Below are 24852 nucleotides of genomic sequence, written 5' to 3' on the forward strand. Positions count from 1 at the left end.
ACCGCTTTACCGCGGCTAACGCATCATCGCGCCTAAACCAATGGTTCCCTATGCAAAAATAGGATTTTTTAACGCCGCCACCGCACCCAACGTGTTTGGTGTGTTCGCACCTTTATGCTCCTATAGTGAGATGTCAATGTCTATTTTCTCTTCATGATATTGAGCAAGATGTTACCAGCTGTCAATATTTAATCATATTGATATTAAAAATGTCTTTATATTTTCACAACTGGTAAATCGAATGGTTAATTAATTGTGCCCCAAAATGGAAGAAGAATGTATTTGAAACCCTTGTCAAATATTTTTTATATTTTCTACAGTTCTGCAGCCTTGTTCAGTCATTTGTGGGAACATGCATTTGTTTGTGTGATTACCTTGCAAGCCACTCTGTGTGGACAGAGCTTTCCAAAGCCGAGCGGAGGCTGGATTCTCCGCAGCAGTGTCACCACATCCAGGTGCTTTATCCTACCCCTGGGAACAGCACAGACATCACATTATACAAAACCTCTGCAGGCGAAAGATGAATTATTTAGATGACATATATTTTAAATCCTCTGGGAACTTACTTAGCCTCTGGGTCATATTCAGCCCAGATCCTCTTGAATTCATCTAGATGATGCGGCCCGAGGATCGACCAATCACGCGTCAGGTAGTCAAAGTTGTCCATGATGACGGCAACAAACAGGTTGATGATCTGGGGAGAATCGGGAATCAGTCAGAAACTGAAAAGAACTTGAAATCCTGTTTCATATTTTAACCTACCTGTATAACATAATGAAGTGCAGGAAAAATTTCAAACTATTCCTTTTAACTTGCATATAAAAAACAATATAAAGCATTCGATAAGAATTTTATACAATTTATCATTTTCTGAAAATAATTTGCTATTTTCGCTTCCATATATTGTCAAGTACGGTACTCTTTCAATCTGTTTTTAAAAGAGGAACCATCAAAATGTGTTGTCTATTTCTGTAACAGTACTCACCAGAAAGGCACAGAGCATGTAGAAGCTGACAAAGTACATGATGGCAAAGTGGCTGCCACAGTCTGTATCGGTGCCTGTGTTTATCTCATTGGTTGATCCTTTCTCGCACGTCTTATTGGGGGTGCATGCCAGCATGATCTCCTGCCATGCCTCACCTGTAGCACATCTGATAAAACGACACACATGCAAACATCCACACAGATATGCACACACGTTGACGCAGACATGCATGCAAAGAAACACGCATATACAGATACATAAAAGAAACATATCGAGGCACACATATATGCACCAGCATGGAGTCACATGTGCATTTATGCATTAACACACATACAGACACATGGATGTGTGCACGTATGCATACAGGCATACCAATATAATATTAAGTGACACAAGCACATAAGAGAAAAAGACAGAAAGAAGCACACACACACACACACACACACACACACACACACACACGGATAAGAGTTAGAGTGTGAACACCACAACAGCAAACGTTGATCACATCATAATGAGATCCAGATACATTGAATCTACAGAGCATCAACAAAGATATTTGATTTGCTTTGTCAAATGTATTAAGACCTTCTGCAAACTACAACTGTCTTCCATTGTGAATACTTCGGTACTAATCAGCTTTGTAAGTCTGCAGATGCTTCTTTGCCAGGTGATCACTCTTGGAGAGCTGTGTTGAGGTGTTTGCTCCATTTAAATTACACAGTAGTATAAGTTATCCAAGTATTCTATCACTCTGAATGGAAGCACATTGCTATGATATATTCCATGAAGGGGTCAGTACATAGAATATGAACAGATAGAAAAGATGCGTTTTAATGCATAAATGCTTACAAACATGATATAATGGCTGCCATACTGTACCATATTTATTCTATCTGATCCATTCTTTCAATTTCTATGTTTTTTCCCCCCTGCATGGAATCTTACCATCATTGCAACCACATGGGACAGAGGAGTTTCTGAGACTGGATCCAGGCAGTTTACATGTATAATCAGTGGAGTCCTCTGACATCTGAAGAAGGTTTCCTCATCAGTGGAACAGAATATTTTACCGTAAATCAGACTAAAGTTTTCAACAATTATCAGCTAAATACTGAGCCTAAAGGTGTAAAGATAATGTTTGCATATGCTATTAAAGCTTGTGAGTATCTGGTGTTTCTACGTCAGATCTTGGTGACATTATGGGAATCACTGCAACATATTTTCAATAAGAACTTTTTAGTTATTGGCAAAATGGCAGTAAAATGGTGTCATAGTGGGAGTCGGCTGAACTTACAGTTTGACATTTACAGATATCTTGCCATTTACAGAACCCACTGCTGTAATAAAATGTCAATGGGATGTCTAATATAACATTTAAGATTATTTTCAGAGTAAATGGAAGAAATAATTTTTTTTAGGAGTTATTCTGTCTGACTGTACATTGCAGAATGAATGATGGCATCCATGAACAAAAGGAGATATTATGGAGAAATGGAAAGGAAGAAGAAGACGAGGGAAGAAAGAAAGGGGGTCAAGTACAAAAGAATGAAGATGGTAAGCGTAGCTATCTTTCTCACCTGAAGAGTAGCAGCACTGCCTGAGGGAATGTCTGGAAATTGTTGTTTCTGTTGATCTCCGTGTGGTCCCGTAGCGCTATCTTACCAAACATCTGCACGGGGGGAGGAAGTAGTTAAAGCACACAGGATATGACGTCAGCATTGATAGGAGGAATTGACAATCAAAATTAGAGGCGGGCTGTCCCCCAGGAAATCAAATGAAAGTGTCTCCCCCTCGTCAACAGCAACACAAACAACTGGACAGCTTGTAGGGAGAGACAGAGGGACAGACGGAGGAAGGAAGAGGAGAGACACAGACTGGTAACAGCTGGAGGAGAGAAGGAAGACGTGATTCGAACAGGAACTCTGAATGACAAGACTCGGAGACAAGGAGGACAGACACAGGACGCAGGCCAACTGGAAGAAAGGACAAGAGAGAAGAAAACACACAACAGAGGGGGGGAAACAAGGTGTCGAGCCGACAGCTTACCTGCATGCCGATGACCGCGTATATGAAGAATAGCATCACTATTAGCAGAGCTACGTAGGGTAGAGCCTAAAGAGGTGAGAGAGACACATCAGTGACACGTTGCTGACAGTATAAACCTGCACCAGGAGCACAAGGAGTCCATTCACTTTCAATCAAGTCTCAAATAGATTCTTCAAATTATTGTTAAAAAAATGTTGATTTACTGGACAAATTTTTCTGTTTTTCAAAATAAGAAGGAGCAATATGAATAATGGATTGGTACTTTTTTGAATTGAAAGTGAATTGCTCTGCAGCCCTGTGTGGCACAACACCAAAAACAATTCACGACAAATCATCCGACTTGCTAGTGAAAAATCTCAGTAAATTAATAAACTGCTCTCTTTCAGCCAGGAGACCAGTCCCATGTATTGTACAGGAACCACACATGGCCACAACAGGGAAACCTCTATATTTACACACCTACACAAACTGTGTGGAACTGAGCTCCTGGCTAACGTTACCCCTGTGCCTGGGGGAGCAGGGCCAAATCATGACAAATCAATGAAAAACTCAAGTTAGCTTTAAAAAAGGGAATTTTTTTCTTCTTCAGTAATATTTAGATTTTTATTGTAAAATGAACACCATGAGTCTGGTTTGACTGTTTCACCAATGTTTCACATTTCAATACTGTAACATGAAGTGGCTCGTCTCAGCTAACACAAGAGAGAGAACAGATTATTCTTGATTACCCCATAACACTATCAAATGATGAGGAATATTTTTTTGGTGGAGTGCTTATTTCAGTGATATACTGCTTAACCCGCCTTTGAGGAATGGTGAGCTTTCAGGGGTTAGTAGTAGGGTAGTAGGGAGGGAGAAAGGAGTAGAAGAATAAGAATGATGAGTTGGAAAGAAGAGAATAGATATTTCTGGTAAAGATGTTTTAGTTCCTGTCTGTTTCCTAGCGTCCTAGCTCTATATCCCTCCCTGTATCTGCAGAAAGACTCCTAAACCTCCTCTCCGTTACCTTGCTCCACCCTTTTTGTTTTTCCTCTTTCCCTATCCAGCTGTCCAATCTTTAAACCGTTTGACTTATTATAAAACAAATCAAAAGAGGGAGGACGCAAGGAAAGGAAAGGTGGCTTCTGAGGCTCCACCAGGCTGGATTTACACAAGAACAAGGATATTTTTAGCCCGATGTGACTCAGATCTGAAAGTCAAAGATGATTTGCCCAGTATTAATAACATGAAATGAGTCTACTCTGGATTAATTGAGCAGATAATCACCTTTTTGACAGAACTGCAATTCATTTTAATTTAAGTATTACATTTTAACATGTAGCCTACATATCGTTAATAAACTCGAGAACCACCATGCCAATACGGATCAAATGCTATAATAATTTGTGGTGAAGAGTGAAATGAGGCTAAAATGGTAATATGGCCTCCAAAAAAGGGCTCCGATCAAGGTCACATTAGGGTTAAACTCCCTCTTTGCTTCTGCCATTTCCATCCTGTGTAAACCCAACCCCTGTTCTAGCATGTTGTGTCCGGTTCTCCCCTCACTTGGAATGATTTGATGAAGGTCCACAGCAGGGTCCGAATCCCTTCCCCGCGCGACAGCAGCTTCACCAGCCTCATCACGCGGAACAGCCGGAAGAAGGTGATGGAGATCCTGGCGTTCTCTTCAGAGTTCTGCAGTCCCTTTTGGTGGGGTTTGGTGTTTTTTAATTTTTAGAAAAAACACAGGACGCATGGGGACACATGCAGATAGGTAAGGGAGGGTAACACACACACACACACACACACACACACACACACACACACACACACACACACACACACACACACACACACACACACACACAAACAAACACACAGATATGATAACACAAACGTTCACACATCCATATTCACACACACAACGACATATGCAGAATGCAGACATACAAGTAACAATAATATGCATATTCCCACCCACACATATATGTATATATGTGGATTTAAATATGTATAACACACACACACACACACACACACACACACACACACACACACACACACACACACACACACACAAACACCCACACAGACACATACACACTGAATTAATAAATGGAAGTCTGCGTCCTACAAAATCCCATCAAAATCAACTGACAAAAGAGATTTGGGAGAGAATCGGGCAATCATGCTTATTTCTATGGCTTCATGGAAAAATCACTTGGCAACAAAGAGATTCACAATATCCGCAAGCTTCCTAATTACACCTGCTTCATCCTTCTGTATATAATACATACATCCAACTATAAGTTCCTCTGCAGTTACATGTCTTTAAAGATACCTTACTGTACAATGAAAACTAAAAACTACTGGTTCATAAATGTCATACTGCTGTTACTTTTACTTCACCTCAATGCAATCACAATCAATGGGAAAAACACAGTATTTTTTCAATCACATATTCCAAGTAAATCCAATCTTGCAATGTTATTTGACAAACAAACAAAATACTTTCGTAATTCGTCTTACTAAGCCTAAAGCTTTTGTTACTGTGTATGGACTAAGATTCTTAAAGCTGAAACAACACCAGAGATTTCAATTAGTGGAGGTAAACTCTTTCATCAATCACTAATAAAAAATGACAACAGATACAGTACAAATGGCCTTGCCTGCAGGCAGATACCGGTTTCAATTAATCATGCAGCAAAATTGTATGTCTGTCAGAGCAACGGGCCACAAAGATATAAAGACATTACTGCTCAATGCAGCCACAGTACAAAAATATCATCAAATATTATCATGGTTGGAAAATCTCTTCATCTTTACTTTTTGTTTTCTATTATCTTCTAGGAAACTGTTTTCACCCCAGTAATCATGTTCATTTCAGAGCCTCTTCAAATAAGCGTGTAACATTTTGCCTTTCAATGCATGTAAGCTTAGTATAGCTCTGTACTACAAGGTAGAGGCACCAGAGCTTTGTAACTGTCTATTGTTCCAGAACCCATCCACAGGAAATAACTCCAAAATGAAATATTCAGCCGAGTGCTATTCTAATACAGATTTATTCATTTATGTTGTTCGTTCTAAGGGAGAAAAATACGGAAAAACAATGGCAACATCAGGATGTAAGTAAAAGAAGATGCACCAAGTTCAGCATAAAGACCCATAATATCTTTGTTAATTCAGGTGAATCCAAAGATACCAGTTCAGTACAAGTATCAAATCATCAGTAACCATAATAGCAGTAACAGTATTGTAATATAACAAGAAAATAGTCAAAACCCGATCAAAAGCTAACTATGCACTTCCACACAATTCCAATAATGCATATAGTGAACCTGACCACAAAGGAATGCAGCATTTATACCATAATACTTTAAACACAACAGTGCCATACTACACCTCCACTGTAATAATTAAATGTGACTGTAAGAACACAAGCACAGCCCATCCTCTATCAGCCTGACCTGTGAATCTGTTCCATCCCATTTGTGTTTTTCCAAGAGGCCATCAATTTGTTATGCTAATCCCAGAGAAAATACAGTGTGCTCATAAAAAGAACTTGCCATTTTCCACATATCTTACTGTAGTTTGGGATAACAGATCTCATATGTTACTCTTCAACCTAATACAGTTTAAGGGTTGTGTTCACAGAAACAAATGATTGTTGTATCTAAATGTTCTATATCAACCCAAAGCTGGGAAATTCATCCAACTAATTCTATTATTCAATAACTCTGGGATAGTTTGGGCACTGTCTTAGGGTGAATATCACATTCTTATGGTGGCCATGTGTGTAGTGTTGACAAGTAACCCAAGACATGAGTTGTCCCAAACTCCACTGACAGATACACTGGAAAAGACACATCCTCCTGAGGAGTGTGAGTCAAAATGTTGTACTGCATGTTATACCACAACTGGACCAAAGTGGGAACCGTTGCACCATTGAGAGAGTGGGATCGTGAGTGGGAGAGGTACAGTAACAGAAAGTGTGACATAGAAAGAAAGAGAAAGATTGAGAGAGAGTATGTGAGAGAGAGAGATAGTAAGTGAGTGAGTGAGTGAGTGAGTGAGTGTGTCTGCATATGAAGAATAGTTTGAATTATTTGAGGCATCCAAGGAAATAAACTGATTTAAAAAAAGATACGACTGAGATAGATTTTGATAGATAGATAATGTAGACATATAGACAGACAGACACAAACAAAAATGGATAGACAGACAGACAGACAGACAGACAGACAGACAGACAGATAGATAGAAATACAGATGGACAGACAAAAGGATAGATATATAGATACATACATAGATAAATATATAGATATATAGATAGATAGATAGATAGATAGATAGATAGATAGATAGATAGATAGATAGATAGATAGATAGATAGATAGATGGATAGATAGATAGATAGCAGGCCACTTGAGAAGAGTGGAAGAAAGAGAGACAGTGTGATAGCGTGAACATGATGGCTTGCACCGATGACGAAGCACTAAAGATACCACACCTATAAGGGGAGGGGGATCAACTTGCAAGCCATGGCAGAGGTGGGGGTAGCGGGTGCCATGGCAACAACAATAGCCACTCAAGGAAAGTCACTAGACTCCAGTTAAACAAACCCTGCACGGTACAGTGTCCTTCACTCCCACACACACATAAATATGAATGTGTAAAAGTACAAGCAACAGCTCCATAAATATAACTCTGGACATGCTGCTGAAGATAAGAGTGGGAGCGACAGAGGAGAGATGACAGCGCCATTGAAAAGCCAAAAGTTTTGGATCATACCATGGAAGGCAGAGTAGAAGGAAAGGGTGGAAGGACAGAGGGATGGTGGAGGAGGAAGGGAGGCAGACGAGGTTACCGTCGGAGCATACCACTGGCCTTACCGCAGGGGGGTGAGAGGAGGAAGAGGAGGAGGGCGAAGAGGAGGACGAAGACGAGGAGGAGTCAGCTGGCTTTAAGGAAAGGCAACAAAGATCAGCACCAGAGCAGCGCCTTGGTGTTTGTGTCACTGTGCATGTACTGTATGTGTGTGTGTTTGAGTTTTTTTTTTTTGTGAAATGCAATGAGAACCAGCCCCGGCAACAACAAAAAAAAAATAAAAATCATAAACCACCGGGCAATCGAGGTTTCAGCCTCTGATCAAACCCTCAAATGGTAAAGAGGTGATAAAAAATATCTTTGCCAAGAGGGAGAATTCTATAAGATTTTACTGCACATAGATACTACCCATCCTCTTGAGGGGCCACATCAAGCTGAATCGCCTCCTATTACAGTACTAGGAGATTGAAACATGTAAGTGAGATATTGGGAAATTACTGTCCAGTGCCTTGGGCGCTAAAGTAATGAATGATGATCAGGGGCCGCCACAGAGGTGAAAAGAGCTGACTGTGTACGTGCCTATGTGCAACATAACATGTGTTGTGTGAGCCCATGGGGTTGTGTGTATGATGCAGAATATAGTGGCGCCTCTGTAGCTATCTGTTTTTCTTTCTACCAGCTGAAGCTACAGTACAGTAACATTGGTCAACTCAGGCAACATTTACCAAATGCATCTTGGCATTAAAGAACAATGCCTCCTTTGAATATGTTTAATTCAAGATGTTCTTCGACCTGAGAGTAGTTAGACAGTTGGACATCAGTTCAAAGAGGCATCAGAATACCACAATAAACAGGGAGTCAATATCATCTTGTCTGATGATAAAGATTATGTTAGATGCATTTGGAAAATTGGAGCCCAGTATTAACATAACACTGAGGGGGAAATATACATACTGTAGGATGACACCCACTGGTCATCCCTGGTATTACAACATTTGACACTGCCGCGAGTGATAGATTAACTAGTGGTTCAATCTATGACTGAGGAGATGTTCCCTCTGGCTTTGGTATTGGCTCTGTTAAAATACCTTAATATAATGCATCATGATTCCAAATCTTTCCCAGAATAAAAAAGGATCTGAGAACGTAAGAATGTTGAAGGAGGAAAGAGGCAAGAGAGAAACTAATGCAGCAACAAAAAGGGAAGAATTTAGGGAAAACATCCAAAGGAAAGGGGGATTCAGGGAATCAAGGAAAGGGAGCAAAGGAAGGAAAGCAAACATGAAGTGCGAGAACATAGCAAGAAAAGAGGGAAGGAAGAAGGGGAACTGTGCATTTTATAGATTTCTAACAGAGCCATACACACTTTATGATCACGCACAAAAAGGATGTACACAGAGAAGTAAGTTACTATATTTTTAATTTTTAGTTCGAGCACGTACTCTGTACTTCCTTCCTATCACTTAGCCAATTTTGATTTTTTGAGGGGACAAGTGAAGAGAGGATATTTGTGTTTGTAGGAAGGAAGGAAGGAAGGAAGGAAGGAAGGAAGGAAGGAAGGAAGGAAGGAAGGAAGGAAGGGAGACACTGGTTCTCACTAAGTAGTACTGACTTAAGTTAAAACTGAAATATGGGAGAATATGTGTGTTTGTCTGTGTGTGTTTTATACAAAGGGCCAGCTGGTTCAATGAAAGCATCATTAAAATCTGAATAGGCTTCAAAGCTGCAAACCAGATTCAGATTAAACTCAAATGATTGTGATAGTTCTCATTAAAAGGTGACACAAATCTAATTACAGAGTCTACAATGAGCATGGGCTGTAATTTTAACCAACCATTCAAATCTACAGTATTCCTTTCAGGCTGTAGTGCGGTGCAGAGGTGAGTTACTGTAGTTGCAGCTCATCACATTTATGAGCTCTTAAAATGAACTTGAGCTGTTTCTCACATATATTATAGTCATGTTTACGAGAAAACATTTCATCAGATCAGTCAGTTCAATAGGTAACATGGGTTTCTTAAAAGTCTCCCCGTATATTTAAGTATTTTACACCTTTTTTCTTATGCCTTAGCCATATATCGTTAAGTCCTAATACTGCCACATGACAGTGCCTTTCATTCTAATTTGTAAAGCACTGGAATTAAAAACATATTACACTGAGAACAAAACTATTTTTTAAACAAATAGCAGATAATTGGCTTATCACTCAGCTTCTTTGAAAAGCATTAGAGACCCATGTGACCCAGCTTGCATTTCAGGTGAGCAAGCAGCACTGCAAACCAACGAGAAAGAAGACAGAAAGAGAGAGAGAGAGAGAGAGAGATAAACATCCATAAAAGAAGAGTGAGGAGAACCGAAAAGGCTCACAAAGAGAAGGAAGAGAGATGGAGAGCAGAAGAGGAGGCATTCCAAATAGAAAGAAAGAAAAAGAGAAATAGATGCAGTACATACTGGCATCGCCTGCAAGACACTGCTGAGAGCAACAAACCACTACCAATCTGTTCACACTACTTCTACTCAAGCAAAAATCAAAAACGTAAAAAAAAAACATATAAGACTTAAGAAGCACCCGCAGGTTGCTGGGGAAAATGAGAGACCCGGGACTTAAGAAAGTATAGCTAAACGGAGTCAACAATCACCCACCAGAGCAATGAAGTGGATGCACTCTAACAAGATATTTCGGCCATTTAATATTTACTAGAGGCAAAGTGAAACCATTTTAAATGCTGGCCTGTTACTGCAATTCACTGGGTACTTAGAAATGCAATGAAAGATATGTAGCTGTTGGCAAGCTGCTACTAATTGCATTGCTCAGTATGTTAAAAAGCTTAACTTGGGCTTTAGTGCCAGATGAATTGCAGTAGCTGGTTAAAATCTACAAAGTCTTAGTGGCAGGGTCCCAGTTTAAATAAAAGCCAAGACTTCTCACAGGATCGTGCGGAGGGTTTCTTAAAATAAAAAAAAATAAAAAAAAGTAGCTTGGGCATCACGTTACCCAAATAATTAAAAAACAGAAAAAAAAGGCTTGGGGCATGCCTTTAGGTTAGGGGTGAGAGAATACACTAATAACTCATTCAACCAGAGCAAACCAAACAATCAAAATCAATCAAACCAAATGAAAGGCAAATCCAAAACCAAATTTTAGGTGCAACATTAGTGACATGTATAGATGACAAAGATGTATATATCTGGCCCAGCAAACCTCAGTATAAAGGTTATTGATTATTATTTTATCTCCGTCAGCCTAAGTCTTTATGTAATTCTGTAATCCTTTCTTTACTTCATTATAAGATATATGTATTGTCTGTAAAGGCAGCAAACGGGTATAAACATGATACTTTTGTGAATACCCTGACATCAAATTCCTGTAATAACCGGAAGGGAGTAACTGGAAAAAAAACAACATCAAATATCAAATTACAGTTTAGAAATTACCCGGTGTGTCGTTTGTAACCAGCTTTGTCAGCCTCTCATGGGAACAAATGGATTCCCTTTCCTGAGGCAGAAAAACAACTGCCAAGCTCAAACACCCCTGGGATACACTAACCTTATTTGTATGCCTGACCAGTGCTGTCTGGTGTGAAACACACTGCATTCCACCATGGGAGAACATACCGGTGTACCAGTGTGCATATCTTCGCCTCATGTCCTAACATCCAACATCAGGCAGAGGATGTGAGAGGATTTTAGCCAAACATATACTTAAGTTGTATCCGTAGTAGAAATGTATGTAATTTATGTGATGCAAAAAAAAAAAAAAGTTAAAATACATAAATGTTAAAGTTTAACCTGAGATTTTACATCAATGTCTTCAAGTACAAGGACTCAGTGGATGTGGAAACAGTATAAATCAAATATGTTTCCCAAAATGTCAAACAAAATTAAGAAATAATAACCTACGATTAGATGAAGATTAGGTGATCTATGGAAATGTGACACTCTATGATTTAATTGGTTTGTAGAAACCAAGCAAATGTGTTTTCGTTATGAGCTGACGTCATACAGACAATATATCAAAGTTAAACTCACATAGAGCTGCCTCCACCTCTTCTGCCATTTGAGCTACATTCAGCACCTTGAGAATTTCCACTGGATGTTTGCTACTAGATTCAATGCTTTGCTGACTGAAGCCAAGGTACCACATAAAATTAAGTAATAGACCTAGAAAACACTACTTCACAGTGTAATTTATACAGTGAATAGAGGCCAGTCTGGTTATAGTACAACATTATTTTCTTCTCTGGCATGTCACACAGCCTATCCTCTTGTAAGGCTTAATAAAGAGGGGTTCTGTCCAGCCTCACTGTGCAGTCGGAACGGTTCTCAGACTATTCTCCCTGCCAAAGAGCACTTTGAATATCATATGAATAAAACACCAATTATCCCTGAAGTGTAAATACGTTAGACACTCAACATTTGACTTAAGTTTGGGATATTCATTCTTATTCAGCCCCACTGTTGACCATAGCGCCTCCACGTCGATGATAAATGAATTCATACATACATCTACATAAATTTCACGGATCCTGAGTAAATCCATTTATGGATCAAATTGTTCGCCATGTCTGCACATTGCTATTGTCGGAGAAAAACTCCACAATAGGAACTGCAACCTGCATTTTGAAATTAAAGTTTCCCTGTTGATTTATGAATTGACAGTTATAAAACTTGGGTCAAACATCATTGCTCAAAAATCAAAAACCTGAAATATGGATATTTTCTAAAAACCACATCATATAATACCGGGCCTTAATATACCACCTTTACATCAGTCATGCTATACAGTGTGCAACATGCCAGGGGAATGGACACTATCCCCTGTAGCAATAATAAAAGTAAAATAAGCTCAATGTGAATCAAAACCAAGTGCTGAGACAATGCAATAGGTTCTATCAGAAAATGCAGTAGTGTTTGATGCTAGTGATGCTCATCAGACCGAGGCATGATTACCCATCTAAAGCTGCTTTCAAATATTAGAAAATGTTTACAAATTAAAACTAAAAGTAAAAATAATTATTTGCACCCTTATTATGCTGCTGAAGATAAGCACACAGGCAAATAAATGGTAACATTGAGAATAAGTTAGGAAACAAGATGTTTCTTATTAACATTACATTTTAACAAAACTACTATGATTACCAATGATAATCTTAGCTCCCTATAGCCAACATATTTATTATAAATCAAACGGACCATATCTAAATTATTTATTTACATGTGAAGGGTCAAAGTTATCGAAGCATAACTGTAAAATGTAGTGTTTGATACATTGTAAATGAAGCAAACCCTTCAAAGGGCAAGGTCTCGATTCTGATTTTGCTCCATCTGGCTGTTTTCACCGCCAGACTTATTCAGACGTTTCTTAAGTTCAAATGTGGTGCAGCTGAAGTTTCCTAATCATTTGAAAGCATGCGAGATCGGTATCGGCCCTCGGTCTGTTTGTGTGTGTGGGAATGGCAGAGCAGGCAGGCAGGAAAGGAGGGAGGGAGTTGGACTACTTACGTTAACCTCAGTGATCGCTATGTCAACAATGCTACCCACAACTATCAAGGCATCAAATGTGTTCCATGCATCAACAAAATAATGCTGCATAGGGGTGGAAAGAACAGAAAAAAACAACAGAAGAAAAAAAGGACAGAACATAAGAACATTTAAAAGATGGAACAAACAGAAATTAAAGGAGAGAGGAGAAAAATAAGATAAAAATATTATATACATGAGCACTGGAGTTTTTAGTAGGAGGAGAAAGGGAAAGAATCAACAAAATTGAACGGCAAAAACAGAAAAGAGTCTGAAAGAGATGGACAGCAGAGGAAGAGCAGCGGCGATCGGTCATGCTTGTCCATGAGAGGAAAATGTCAAACAACAACAACAGTACAGAACAGATTGCAACAAAATCACAACTAAAAACGCCCCTGTTGCTGCAGTTCAAAAAAAAGAAAACAAAATATGCGTAAGTTTGTTTATGATTGGTCAGTGAGTTAGTTCAGTTAGTGAGGAATCAAACCTGAGGACTTGTCACAGTCTGCCAAAAAGAAGGGGGGGAAAAATCAAGAACCGACAACATCTGAGATACAGTTAGGAATAAGGAAAGAGGACGCAAGACAGATACCCTTTTGCATTCAAATCTAAACCCTGCCTCTGTTCCCTCTACTTTTATGAAGTTCTCACTCAGGGACCCTTGTTGTTGGGGGTCCCACTGAGTAGCAGCGGCCATCTCTCCAGTTAAGGATGGGGGAGAGACGAAAGAGGAGAGAGAGAAAGGAGGAGAGATGAAGAGAAAAGACAAAACAACATGGAATAGCCACAGAGAGGAAGGAAGAGTCAGAAGAAGTGAGAGGGGACAAGACAGAGACAGAGACAGAGAGAGAGACAGACATAGAGAGAGAAAGAGACAGACAGACAGACAAGGTGAGTGAGAGTGGGCATCATACTTACGTTGATCTCACTGAGAATGACGTCTATAATGCTGCCAATTACGATGAGGAAATCAAACACATTCCAGGGATCACTAAAGTACCCCTACACAGGATGAGGTGAGCAAGAGGAGGAGGAGGAGGAGGAGGAGGAGGAGGAGGGTAAGAAAGGTAGGTTAGAAGGAAAACAACATCTGCTGCTACTTCGTAACCCTATTAAGGTGGTGTGAGGTGTTACAGTACACTGAGGAAACAGAAATAGTTAAACTGATGATCGAAAATGTGAAACTATTTTAATTCTAATTATATAGAACTGAATAAACTTGTTTTTTTGTTTTTTAAACAATATCTGTTCATCAGATGAAGTTGACTGTTAAGGGTGACATCTTAGATGGCAGTTACATACTTATTCCACCAACATCATGGGACAATGCAGCAATGCTGAGGCAGTGATTACACTGAAAGCTCACTTTGTTTACGTAACTTATTGTGGGCAATTCATCAGCAGCAGGCCATACCACTAGTATTTAGTGCTGGTTAAATATTCTACATGTACTGAAAAAGGAGAAAGCTGCATCTCATTGATGTAGACTATTATTCAGATTCTAGCTTTGCTTTACCATAGCACACTTACCCAGGTTTTCCCTAATGTTTTGCAACTTGATTTGAGAAAATCTGTGTCTGCTTTGTAAGCTGTAGAAAGGAATTTAGGAGAATCACTATCTGGATAATAAGATGTTAGGCCTCTTCCTTTTATTGTTTTGGTAATCATATTTTATACTGTCTTTATACTGCAGTAAACCTATAGAATAACTGTATGGCTTTCAAAAAAACAGTATGCACAAACAAATCCCACTCAATTGTTTGCATTAAACTGACAAATTGCCATATAAATGAGGTATGCTGAGAGAAGCTCTATCATACTTGTCTATTTTAAGCTTCATCATCTGTCATTAGCAGCTTCAAAACAAAACCTCCTTTCGCTAGAATTCGCCTGCACCCGCTGGCATTATGAACTCTCTAGAGGTTTTAATGAACTAATTAATAAAATAAGTTGTTTTGTGGCATAAACATATTAATATAAAACCAGTGTTACATATTAGTAAAACAGAACTCAGCATTAGTATATAAATGCTGACACAGGGAGTGTTTACATGTATCTGAAAATCTAGCAGAACCATACAACACAGTAAAAAAAACAATAATGAATAATCTTTTCAAATGTAACTGAAGCTCCCAAGAAGAATACCACTGACACCTGTTCAAAACTTAAAAGAGCAAATGTTACTGGAGCTGGTTCCAAATGTGTGTTGACGACTGTGATACCTGAGAAATAAAACGGTTATTTAGCTGGTCCTCTGTGTTTGCTATTTCAAAAGGAAGAGTTTATTGAAGTCAAACCAATAAAAACACCTCCTTGAGTTGCAACTCACTCACACAATAATTAAACTAGCGTACTTCCATTAGCATTGTTCAATATCACTTGGGAAGATGTCCTCTTGCTTCATTTTGACTTATTATGAAGACCAAATTCAAGAAATAAGAATAACAAGCACTGAATATTTTCTTAAGGTTAACAGAGAAAAGCTGGCTGTTTAAATGTGCCTTACTTGAAGTAAACATTACATTACATCATATTCATAATTCAGCGTAGCATGAAGTCAATTCCCAAGCCTTTAAAGTTGTCCTGCACAGATAGGGAGAGAAAAATAACTGGGGGCACCTGTGCCCGAAAAATGCTATAAGGCATTTATTCTGTGACTAGACTAAATGGTCCAAGTAGATCATTATTTTCAAATCATTATGACAAGATAACCATCTTTCCTCCATCTTAATGTACTGACTCATTTTGTAGAACACGATTTGGATTTTGAAGCTAATTGTAAAAACTAATGGATATGTTTTAATTAGTTGAACTTAGAAAACCTTGGCTCTCAAATACCAAATTTTCTTTGGATGACATTTATTAACTCCAACAACTAACTTCCTGCAATTGACTTTATATATAAAATAATGAAAAACTTAATTCATAATAATAATTCATTCATAATTCATTCTTCTAATTCCACTAAAAATAGTGGATTTTTTTTAACCAATTCCTTTTACCTTTATATTTCTGAAGCACATGTCAGCATTTTAAAAACGTTAGCTGAAGAGTATGCGTTTTTCTCATTAGCGTTTGGTTCAACCTAATCTTAAAAAATAATCAATATTGACACCTGTTTCTTATACTTATCTTTTGATCTCCAACAGAGCCAGGATAAAAATATAATATCAAACTACATTTTCGCTATTGATTGTGTTAAAGGATTTTCCACTAAACCTGCTGTAAAAGGAGGAAGCAGTCCCATCTGTTACAGTTTTAAAAAGCTGATGCACCAGGAAGTTGCTAGGATTGGACAAATAAACCAACACAGCAACATAGCAACAACAGCAGGGTACCAAGGGAGCAGTGAGATCAAAAACCACATGATGTCGTTCAGTAATCATGCTTTAACTCTATGACATCTTGATTTTCATCTGGAGGACATGTAATAGGGATAAGGAATAAACAGTTCAACATCAGGTAGAAATGATTGGTAATTAATGTTAGAAATATATACATTGGTCGTAAGTTGTAACAAGTACATTTTTAAACATTCATAAGATACAATCTTCTAATGTTACTTATTGAATGCAAAATACCCCATTTTCTATGCTGCTCATACTGTACTGTACTTTACTAGAACACTATTCTATTCTGCAGCTAGAGAAGTGGACCTACCCTGGGTTTGAAGGCGATTAGTTTGAGGATCATCTCCACAGTAAAGAGTCCAGTGAAGAGCATGTTGAGGATGTTCATGGCATTATTGAAACCTGTGGTCTGCCTATGATGCTGCAAAGACACGTACGCAACCCATTAATGTCCACAAAGAAAGAGAGCTTTATGAGAGTTGTCTTAATCCCTGACTGTAAGAGTGTGTACTGGCATTCATCTGTGAGTATGTCAGACTCACCTGCATGGCCAGACAGATGGTGTTGAGAAGGATGAGTGTGAACATCAGGTACTCAAAGTAGGTAGAGTTGACCACATACCACACCTTGTATTGGTAAGGGTTCTTGGGGATGTAGCGGCGCAACGGACGTGCCTTTAAAGCATACTCAACACATTGACGCTGTGACACACACACACACACACACACACACACACACACACACACACACACACACACACACACACACACACACACACACACACACACACACACACACACACACACACACACACACACACACACAGATCATCACAGAGAACACAGCTGCAGGGACTTGGCCTGACTCCCTCTTTAAGCTTCAGTCTCATCTTCTGCTTAAACGGCTGCAGCTGCCGCCTGGCCGGAAGTAGTCCAGCCCCTAAAACTCATGGTTAGCCTTTCCAGATTTTCCCATTTTTCACCCCTATAGCCTGGCCTCAATTCCCTCTGCTTTGTGCTTCATGAATGACAAAATAACTAAACTTCAGTCAGAACAGCAGAGTCACTCTCTACTTTATACTGTAACCTTAAACTCATATCTATGTATACCTTGCAGCTGAAAAAAAGGATTAAAGGTGGAATCAGTGGTTCTCGAGAATTGGTACTGGTATTTAAACAAAGGGGAAACACCATAGCTAGAACCGTGCCCTTAAAACTGACGGACAGGTAGCGGATTGTGAATAAGTATTCAATGATTTTGACAAAAGGTTATTATAACAAAAGGCATAACTCCACGCTGACTCCACCTTTAAAAGTACAGTTAAATACACAGAACAGAGTGCGTAAACTCAGTAAGAGTTTATATAGAAAAAGACACGGCCATTACCTGGTTTTTGTCCAGCTCACAGTTCTTATATTCTTGCTCTCCTTGCTCCTGGAATGTGACGATGACGAAACCGACGAAGATGTTCATCATGAAGAAGGCGATGATGATGATGTATATTATGAAGAAGATGGAGATGACCACACGGTAGTTGTAGATGGGCCCCACGTCCTCAGTGTGAGAGTCTATGGCCTGGTACAGTAACCTGAGGAAAGATTCATTGAAGGAAAGGTAGAAGGTGGAAGATAGAAGGACAGAAAAAAAGAAAGAAGAAATCACTTCAATGCCTCATAGTTATTTCAGTAAAAAACTTAATTTAGCAGAAATACTAAAATATGATACCATGACAAAGCAAACAAACAGTGTGTCGGCTATTTACAGTATGCAGATCTACAGTATATACATGTGTATTGTGTTTGTATGGTTGACACACACCCTGGCCAGCCCTCGAAGGTAGATACAGCAAACAGAGCCATCATGCCTTGCAGGACATTGTCAAAGTTAAAGTCCCTGTTCTCCCATTTTCTCTGCCCTCTCTCAGGCTTCCCCACATCCCCGTCCTTATACATAATGAAGGAACCCCTGTGAATACAAGCAGAAACAAACACACGCACACACACACACAAACACGCATGTTTAATCCAGTAGTTATGTTACAAGAGTGAGTTAAGAAGCTAGTGTGCAGGAGGGATCTCTTACATGCACTCTGAACCAGTTTGTTTCGATCTGTCGGAACAGTAGAAGAACTTGCCCTGATGGAAAATCATAAACATTTTGAATTTAATATTGAAAATACATCATAAAGACATTATCACTGATGGTACTCATGAGCTCTAGGCGAGTTTCTTGATAACCTTCTTTACCTTAAAGAGCTGTACTCCAATACAGGCGAACATGAATTGGAGCAACGTGGTGACAATGACAATGTTGCCGATGGTCCTGATGGCCACAAACACGCACTGCACAACATGCTGAAAAACACACCAGAAATTATAGTAAGGAAAAGGTTGTGTCTCTATTGTTGAGAAGAGATTATGTGCGTATTGCTTTTTTTTTTTTTTTTTTTTTTTAAGTGTAAGTGTGCTAACCTTAAGTCCCTTGGCTCTGTTGATGGCCCTCAGTGGTCTGAGCACTCGCAGAACTCTCAGGATCTTCACCACATTGATTGCACTGGACCTGAAACAAACATGGGATTAAAATACTGACCAGTCAAAAAACACACATATTTGCAAGGATGGAACAACACATGTCTGGGGGTAATCTTCAATGTCATCTGCATTTAAGATTAACACAAACTGTACAATGTTTCAAACAAACTGTGGAGAACAAGACAACTCAACACACAAGCTAAGGAAACTAAAATGATCAGGATAAAAGTAAACTTTACATTACATTTTAATCGAAACGAAAAGTACCATACAAAATGATCCTAAAAAAAATCGATTAAACGTGGTTGGCCCTTTTAACATAAATTGTCCACATTAGTAAATACAATAGAGTAAAAATGTGTAACTTATATGAAGACTGCAACACACACACACACACACATAAACACACACACACATGAACACACATACACACACATACATATGATTCATGGACAAACACACACACAAGTACAACACTAGACACAAACACACATTTACAGGCAAACAGAGAGTTACTGTGCTGTAAGAGAGGGTCAGTACAAGCCAAAGGTCAAACAGTGAGACCCTATTAAAGGGAAGTGGTTCCAAGGAAAAGGTTTAACATACCAACCAAAAGAACCAAAGGAATTTTACAATACATGTTTGGAAAAAGCTTGAACATTGGTCCTTCGGTATCCAAACTAGGCTTCCCAAAAGTAATTATTACCACCTGATGACGTCAACATGCTAGCAATCTAGCTTTTCCTATATTTTCCCTTTAATTTAGTGTGGAAAGCTAATTAACTAGTCATTCAGTTCACCGAAGAACAAATACAAAAGCTTTTACCCAAAGTGTGAGAAAGGTAGAAGGAAAAAAAAGAGTATTCAAAATCTATCCATTGAAGGAAGTGTCTTTTTTTAGAGGGTTAAAGGAGTGATGTAAAGGAAGTGACATTACTGTGCGTCTTCTTTAAGAAAAAAAGTAAGGAAAAGACTTGCTGTTCAACTTTTGACACGGGAAGGTAACGTTTAAAGGAAGTTAAAAGTAGTTCAAGTGGAGTAGGATTTCATCAATAACATATCACAGTCAAACCTAGCTGTTGTTTTTGTGATGGTGCAGTCCATACCAATGTGAACTGAATTTAAAACACTCTTGAATTGTGCAACAATACAAAATGAACAAAGCTGTGCCTCAATGATAAACCTGTTTGCAAACTATTTGCCTGCTTCTAATACTAAAATAAATAAATCTAACAAATACTGTTTCCATCCAAAGATAAGAGGTTGTTATTAATTGTATCATATCAGATGAATCCTAACCAATGTCTACATCTTTTAAGCTGTCCACACACACACACAAAATCATAAAACTATACAGAATGACAGCAAAAACTTCTCATATTTTTGTTTTGTTTTTATTATTATAAGAACTGGTTCGCATTTGCATATTAAACTACCAACACCATTTTCCATTTCCATTTTGCTGCACTACAGCTTTACTTCAGTGGGCACATGCACTTGGCATATAATCATTTGAGAGATATATACAGTAAATACTGTATATACCCAGTGAGATACTTCATTATTGGGTGGAAATATCATAAACGTAGTATCAAAGGGAGGTGCAATAAATACTGAACCTCAGTTAAAAACCTACAGGCGCTACTAAATTCAGCGCAATGACAATACATTTGACTGTGATGTATTCAAGAAAAAATCCCACATACCACTACTTTTAATGGTCAAAAACACTGGAGTTTTAGCATTCAGGTTTCATTTCTATAGCCTGGGAGAGTTTAGTTTGACCACCATACCTGCAACTCTATTACAAAGAGAAATACATGGATTAACATTTACTGGATATAAAAGTGACTACAGTGTTAGGGGACAATTGATAAACCCCCCACCCCCCAAAAGAGAAGGCTAGGGCAAAGGCATATAATGAGTTCATAAGAACACACACACACGCACGCACGCACGCACGCACGCACGCACGCACGCACACACACACACACACACACACACACACACACACACACACACACACACACACACACACACACACACATTTATTATGTATATACTATCCCACACCAGTTGATAACTTCAGAGATTACAGTCTTGGTTTTCTCTGTTATTGCTCTGATGGATGCTTTGGCTTAACTCTCCAAGACCATAGAAATACCAAATCAAAAGAGTGACAGATTTACACAGTTAGGGTAAAGGTCTGTTGAGGGGATTATTAACACAGACTAATGTGGACTTACGTCGAGAAGTCTAGGCTATCAAGCATTAGAGACAGAGAGTGTATTATAGCATATTAAACATCAGCAATATAACAGTATTTCAATTAGTTATTTGCTACAGGAAGCAAGGAGCATTTTAGTAATGAAGTGTAAATACAGTATGTTTGAGAATAGAGTAAAGTGTAAAGCATGGGGCAATTTGCAAATGAATACGTCTTTCCCACTTAGCCACTTTACAAGATGATTTGTGTGTTCTTGGACTGGACTAGTGCCTCATGTCCGGCTGACTAATCCAGTCTTTTAACATGTAATAAAAACACAAATGTATGTTTGATGACATTATAAGGTAATATCAGTGCACACAATTTTGATTGAAATGTTAAAGCATCGAATGGTTTGAGTATAAAATGGGACAAGATTATAAAACATGCGTCAGAAAACATTGCATTGCACTCACTGTATTCCAGAGGAGATGAGGGACACACTGACCACCACCAGGTCCAGAATATTAAAATAGTTTCTACAAAATGAACCTTTGTGTACGAAGGCTCCATAGGCTGTCATCTGCAGGGGCAAAGTTCATATTTCAGAGTCAAATAAAGAAGGATAACATCACAGCCTGGAATGGTAATGGCGAACATGTAGGGTGTAACCATGTAGAGGACAGTGATACTTATTACCTTACCATTAACAGTAAACAGGGAATAAATAGTGCATGCAAGTAGTTTTTGGTCTTTGTTTTAAGTTTCTTTAAGGAAGGATTTATTGCCAAGGACAACAACTTAAATGTTCTATATTTTTGTTTTCCTAATTCCTAACGCTATCCTACATGTGGAAAAGGTTTTAAAAGGTTGGCACCACATGAAAGTATAGCAAATTCCTACTAACAGATTATCCCACTACCCTACATTATAAACATTAGATTTTACCTTAAGAATTATCTCTATGGTGAAGAGTCCAGTGAAGACGTGGTCTGCATAACTCAAGATCTGAAACCACAACAAAGAGCACCATTATTTTCAGTGTAGGGATACCATGTCCATGACACTGATGGACTGATGTACACTACACAAAAGCATTCCTTGAATTGAAAGCAACACTGTTTTTGCAATGGCTGGTAACAGAGGCACAAAGTAGTCGTTTGTAATAGACTAGTAAAACAGGGCAAAAATGTGACTCAACTGTGTTCTGGGATAAGGCTTACAAAGAATTGTTAACACGGTGAAAAACAAATTGAGAAACAGGAGGAAGTGCAATTCTTTGAGGGTTAAAGCTGAATTTGAGGTAAAGTGCTGAATGACTTCAAAACATAATTAAATAATAATGCTGTGGTTCAGGTCTGGGGATAAAGAATTCAGTTTTGACTGAAATAGACTTTGAAAACAGAGCAGAGGCCGGAAAACAGGATGCATTTTATCACCAACGTTTCAGACAGAGGTTAATTGAGGGAGACATACAGCAGCCTATACCACAGCCAAGGAAAATACAATCCTAATTGGCCCCCAGGGGGTTTGTCTTGCTCACTGAGATAAGAATCTATGTGCATAAACATACATTAGACTACAGCTCACAAATTACATCCACAAACACTAAAGAACATTAGTATATAAACAATACGGTGATGTTCGATCAATTGTAAACAACTGCAGGGCATATTTATGTTTCATATAATTAGTACATGCATGTTGGGTTTTAGAGTTTGGTTTAGGGCTTCGTATACAGTCTTTGCTGTGGGAAGCGTTTATTTTACTTTAACATGTGAATGTAACTTAAACTAAACTATTAACATACTTCTTGGTTAAATGCTTGGTAAAAAACCTCAGGGCTATAATCTTTTTTATTTAACCATATTTCTTTGCTGTATGTGTACATAACCAAACCAATACTATACTGTAAGGCTGCCAAAAACAAACAAAAAAAGTTAAATTGGAAGAACAAAGCTGAATCTGTGAGCGACGTCTTCTTAACATCAAGTTGCATTACTCAGTACAGTTACCTGGTTTCTCCAGGAGTCATTCCTGACCGGGTCCTCTGCTGCCAGACTGATGCTGCTGAGCAGGATGAAGAAGAGGATGAGGTTTGTGAAGACATTATGGTTGACGATCTTGTGGCACAGAACCCTGAATCTAAAATTTAAAAAATGAGAGAAAGAGAGTGTGAGCATAATTTTCGTAAAATTCATAATTTTTTTGAAAATTCTGAATGATCAGATCATGTAGAGATGGAGAGAAATGGTTAGAAGGAAGAATACCGGGAGAAACAGCCTGAGATCAGAAGTAAAAGAGGGAGTAAGAGGAGTAAGAAAAGTATGGAAGGGTACAACAAAATAGGTAGAAATAAAGTGTCATCATACTTGTTGGTGTGGGTAAAGATGAAGAAAGCACGGGCCTCGGGCATGGGAACAGCCTTCTCCTTCAGCTGTATGTCTGATAGTGGCCGCGGCCTCGGGCCCACTGGCATCTCTGGCTCCTCATCCTCATCATCACCTGATAAGATGGAGGGAAAGGAGTGAGGGGAAGAGGAGGAAAAGCAGAAAGTATAGGAGAAGAAATAAAGTAAGGAGAAAAAGTAGAAGGAGTGGAGCTTAAAGTCTCGTAAGTCAGGAAGGCTTAGCAGAAGGTCACACAGTTGCACCTTGCTGACATTTAATTTGAAAAATAAATTAAAACATGTTTTTCGAACATCTTAACCCAGAAAAGTGATTGCAAAAGAAAGGTAATTGAATTGGGGTGTCACATTGAACTGCATACTTGATGGCAAGGTACAAATTCTCATTTTCAACATTTCAATCATCTTACGTATAATATCTCTATATACACAGTACACACCTTTGGTTTGTGATTTACCTATGTTATCATTGGCTGGATATGGGTTCTTCTCCTCGTTCTCATCTCCACAGTAGTCATCCATGTTAATCTGCAAAGGCAGAGCATTACATTTATTAACTAATACATTAATATTTCTAACTACATTGACACAACTTATTTGTATTTGTACCTTTGTTGCATTTTCTCCATCAGAAGTGATGGACTTCAGCTCTATCTTCTCCTTCTTCTTCTTCTTCTTCTCCTCCACCACCAGAGGAGGCTTCTCGTTGACATGCCGCTTATCTGGAGTGGCCAGCCTGAAGAAAGAGGGAGGAACAAAACACTCATCTTTGGCCTCCGTTCCCTTGTCCTAAACCTAGCATGGATAGCCCCATGTTCATCCACCTATTTATATTGAATCACATACAATTAATATTAGGTCAAAATAAAGACTTAGATTTTCACTGGTGGGATGTATTTCAATCACAGATATAATGCTGTTATAATTAAACCAAAAGGATAGAGGACAGGATGTTTTCCAGCACAAACTCCTCAAATCAATACAGGTTGCAACCAAGA

At 38.6% G+C, this 24852-nt stretch overlaps 1 protein-coding gene across 1 annotated transcript in view; it reads right to left on the reverse strand.

The window, feature by feature from the left end:
* Window positions 1–24852, reverse strand: part of cacna1c (calcium channel, voltage-dependent, L type, alpha 1C subunit) — a gene marked incomplete at its 5' end in the record, with an annotated part of 185599 nt that overhangs the window by 8897 nt on the left and 151850 nt on the right. The window contains 22 exons of the mRNA XM_080051210.1: window positions 375–471; window positions 567–694; window positions 986–1151; window positions 2566–2657; window positions 3035–3100; window positions 4580–4717; window positions 7894–7974; window positions 13343–13426; window positions 14279–14362; window positions 17021–17131; window positions 17253–17411; window positions 18097–18298; window positions 18529–18675; window positions 18793–18845; window positions 18957–19064; window positions 19182–19269; window positions 21924–22030; window positions 22396–22455; window positions 23463–23592; window positions 23820–23952; window positions 24313–24382; window positions 24464–24590. Coding sequence (XP_079907336.1) covers window positions 375–471; window positions 567–694; window positions 986–1151; window positions 2566–2657; window positions 3035–3100; window positions 4580–4717; window positions 7894–7974; window positions 13343–13426; window positions 14279–14362; window positions 17021–17131; window positions 17253–17411; window positions 18097–18298; window positions 18529–18675; window positions 18793–18845; window positions 18957–19064; window positions 19182–19269; window positions 21924–22030; window positions 22396–22455; window positions 23463–23592; window positions 23820–23952; window positions 24313–24382; window positions 24464–24590 — 2431 coding nt within the window. The remainder of the gene's footprint in view (window positions 1–374; window positions 472–566; window positions 695–985; window positions 1152–2565; window positions 2658–3034; window positions 3101–4579; window positions 4718–7893; window positions 7975–13342; window positions 13427–14278; window positions 14363–17020; window positions 17132–17252; window positions 17412–18096; window positions 18299–18528; window positions 18676–18792; window positions 18846–18956; window positions 19065–19181; window positions 19270–21923; window positions 22031–22395; window positions 22456–23462; window positions 23593–23819; window positions 23953–24312; window positions 24383–24463; window positions 24591–24852) is intronic.

Source organism: Ammodytes marinus (genome assembly GCF_949987685.1).
Source record: "Ammodytes marinus genome assembly, chromosome: 22".
NCBI lineage: Eukaryota > Metazoa > Chordata > Actinopteri > Uranoscopiformes > Ammodytidae > Ammodytes > Ammodytes marinus.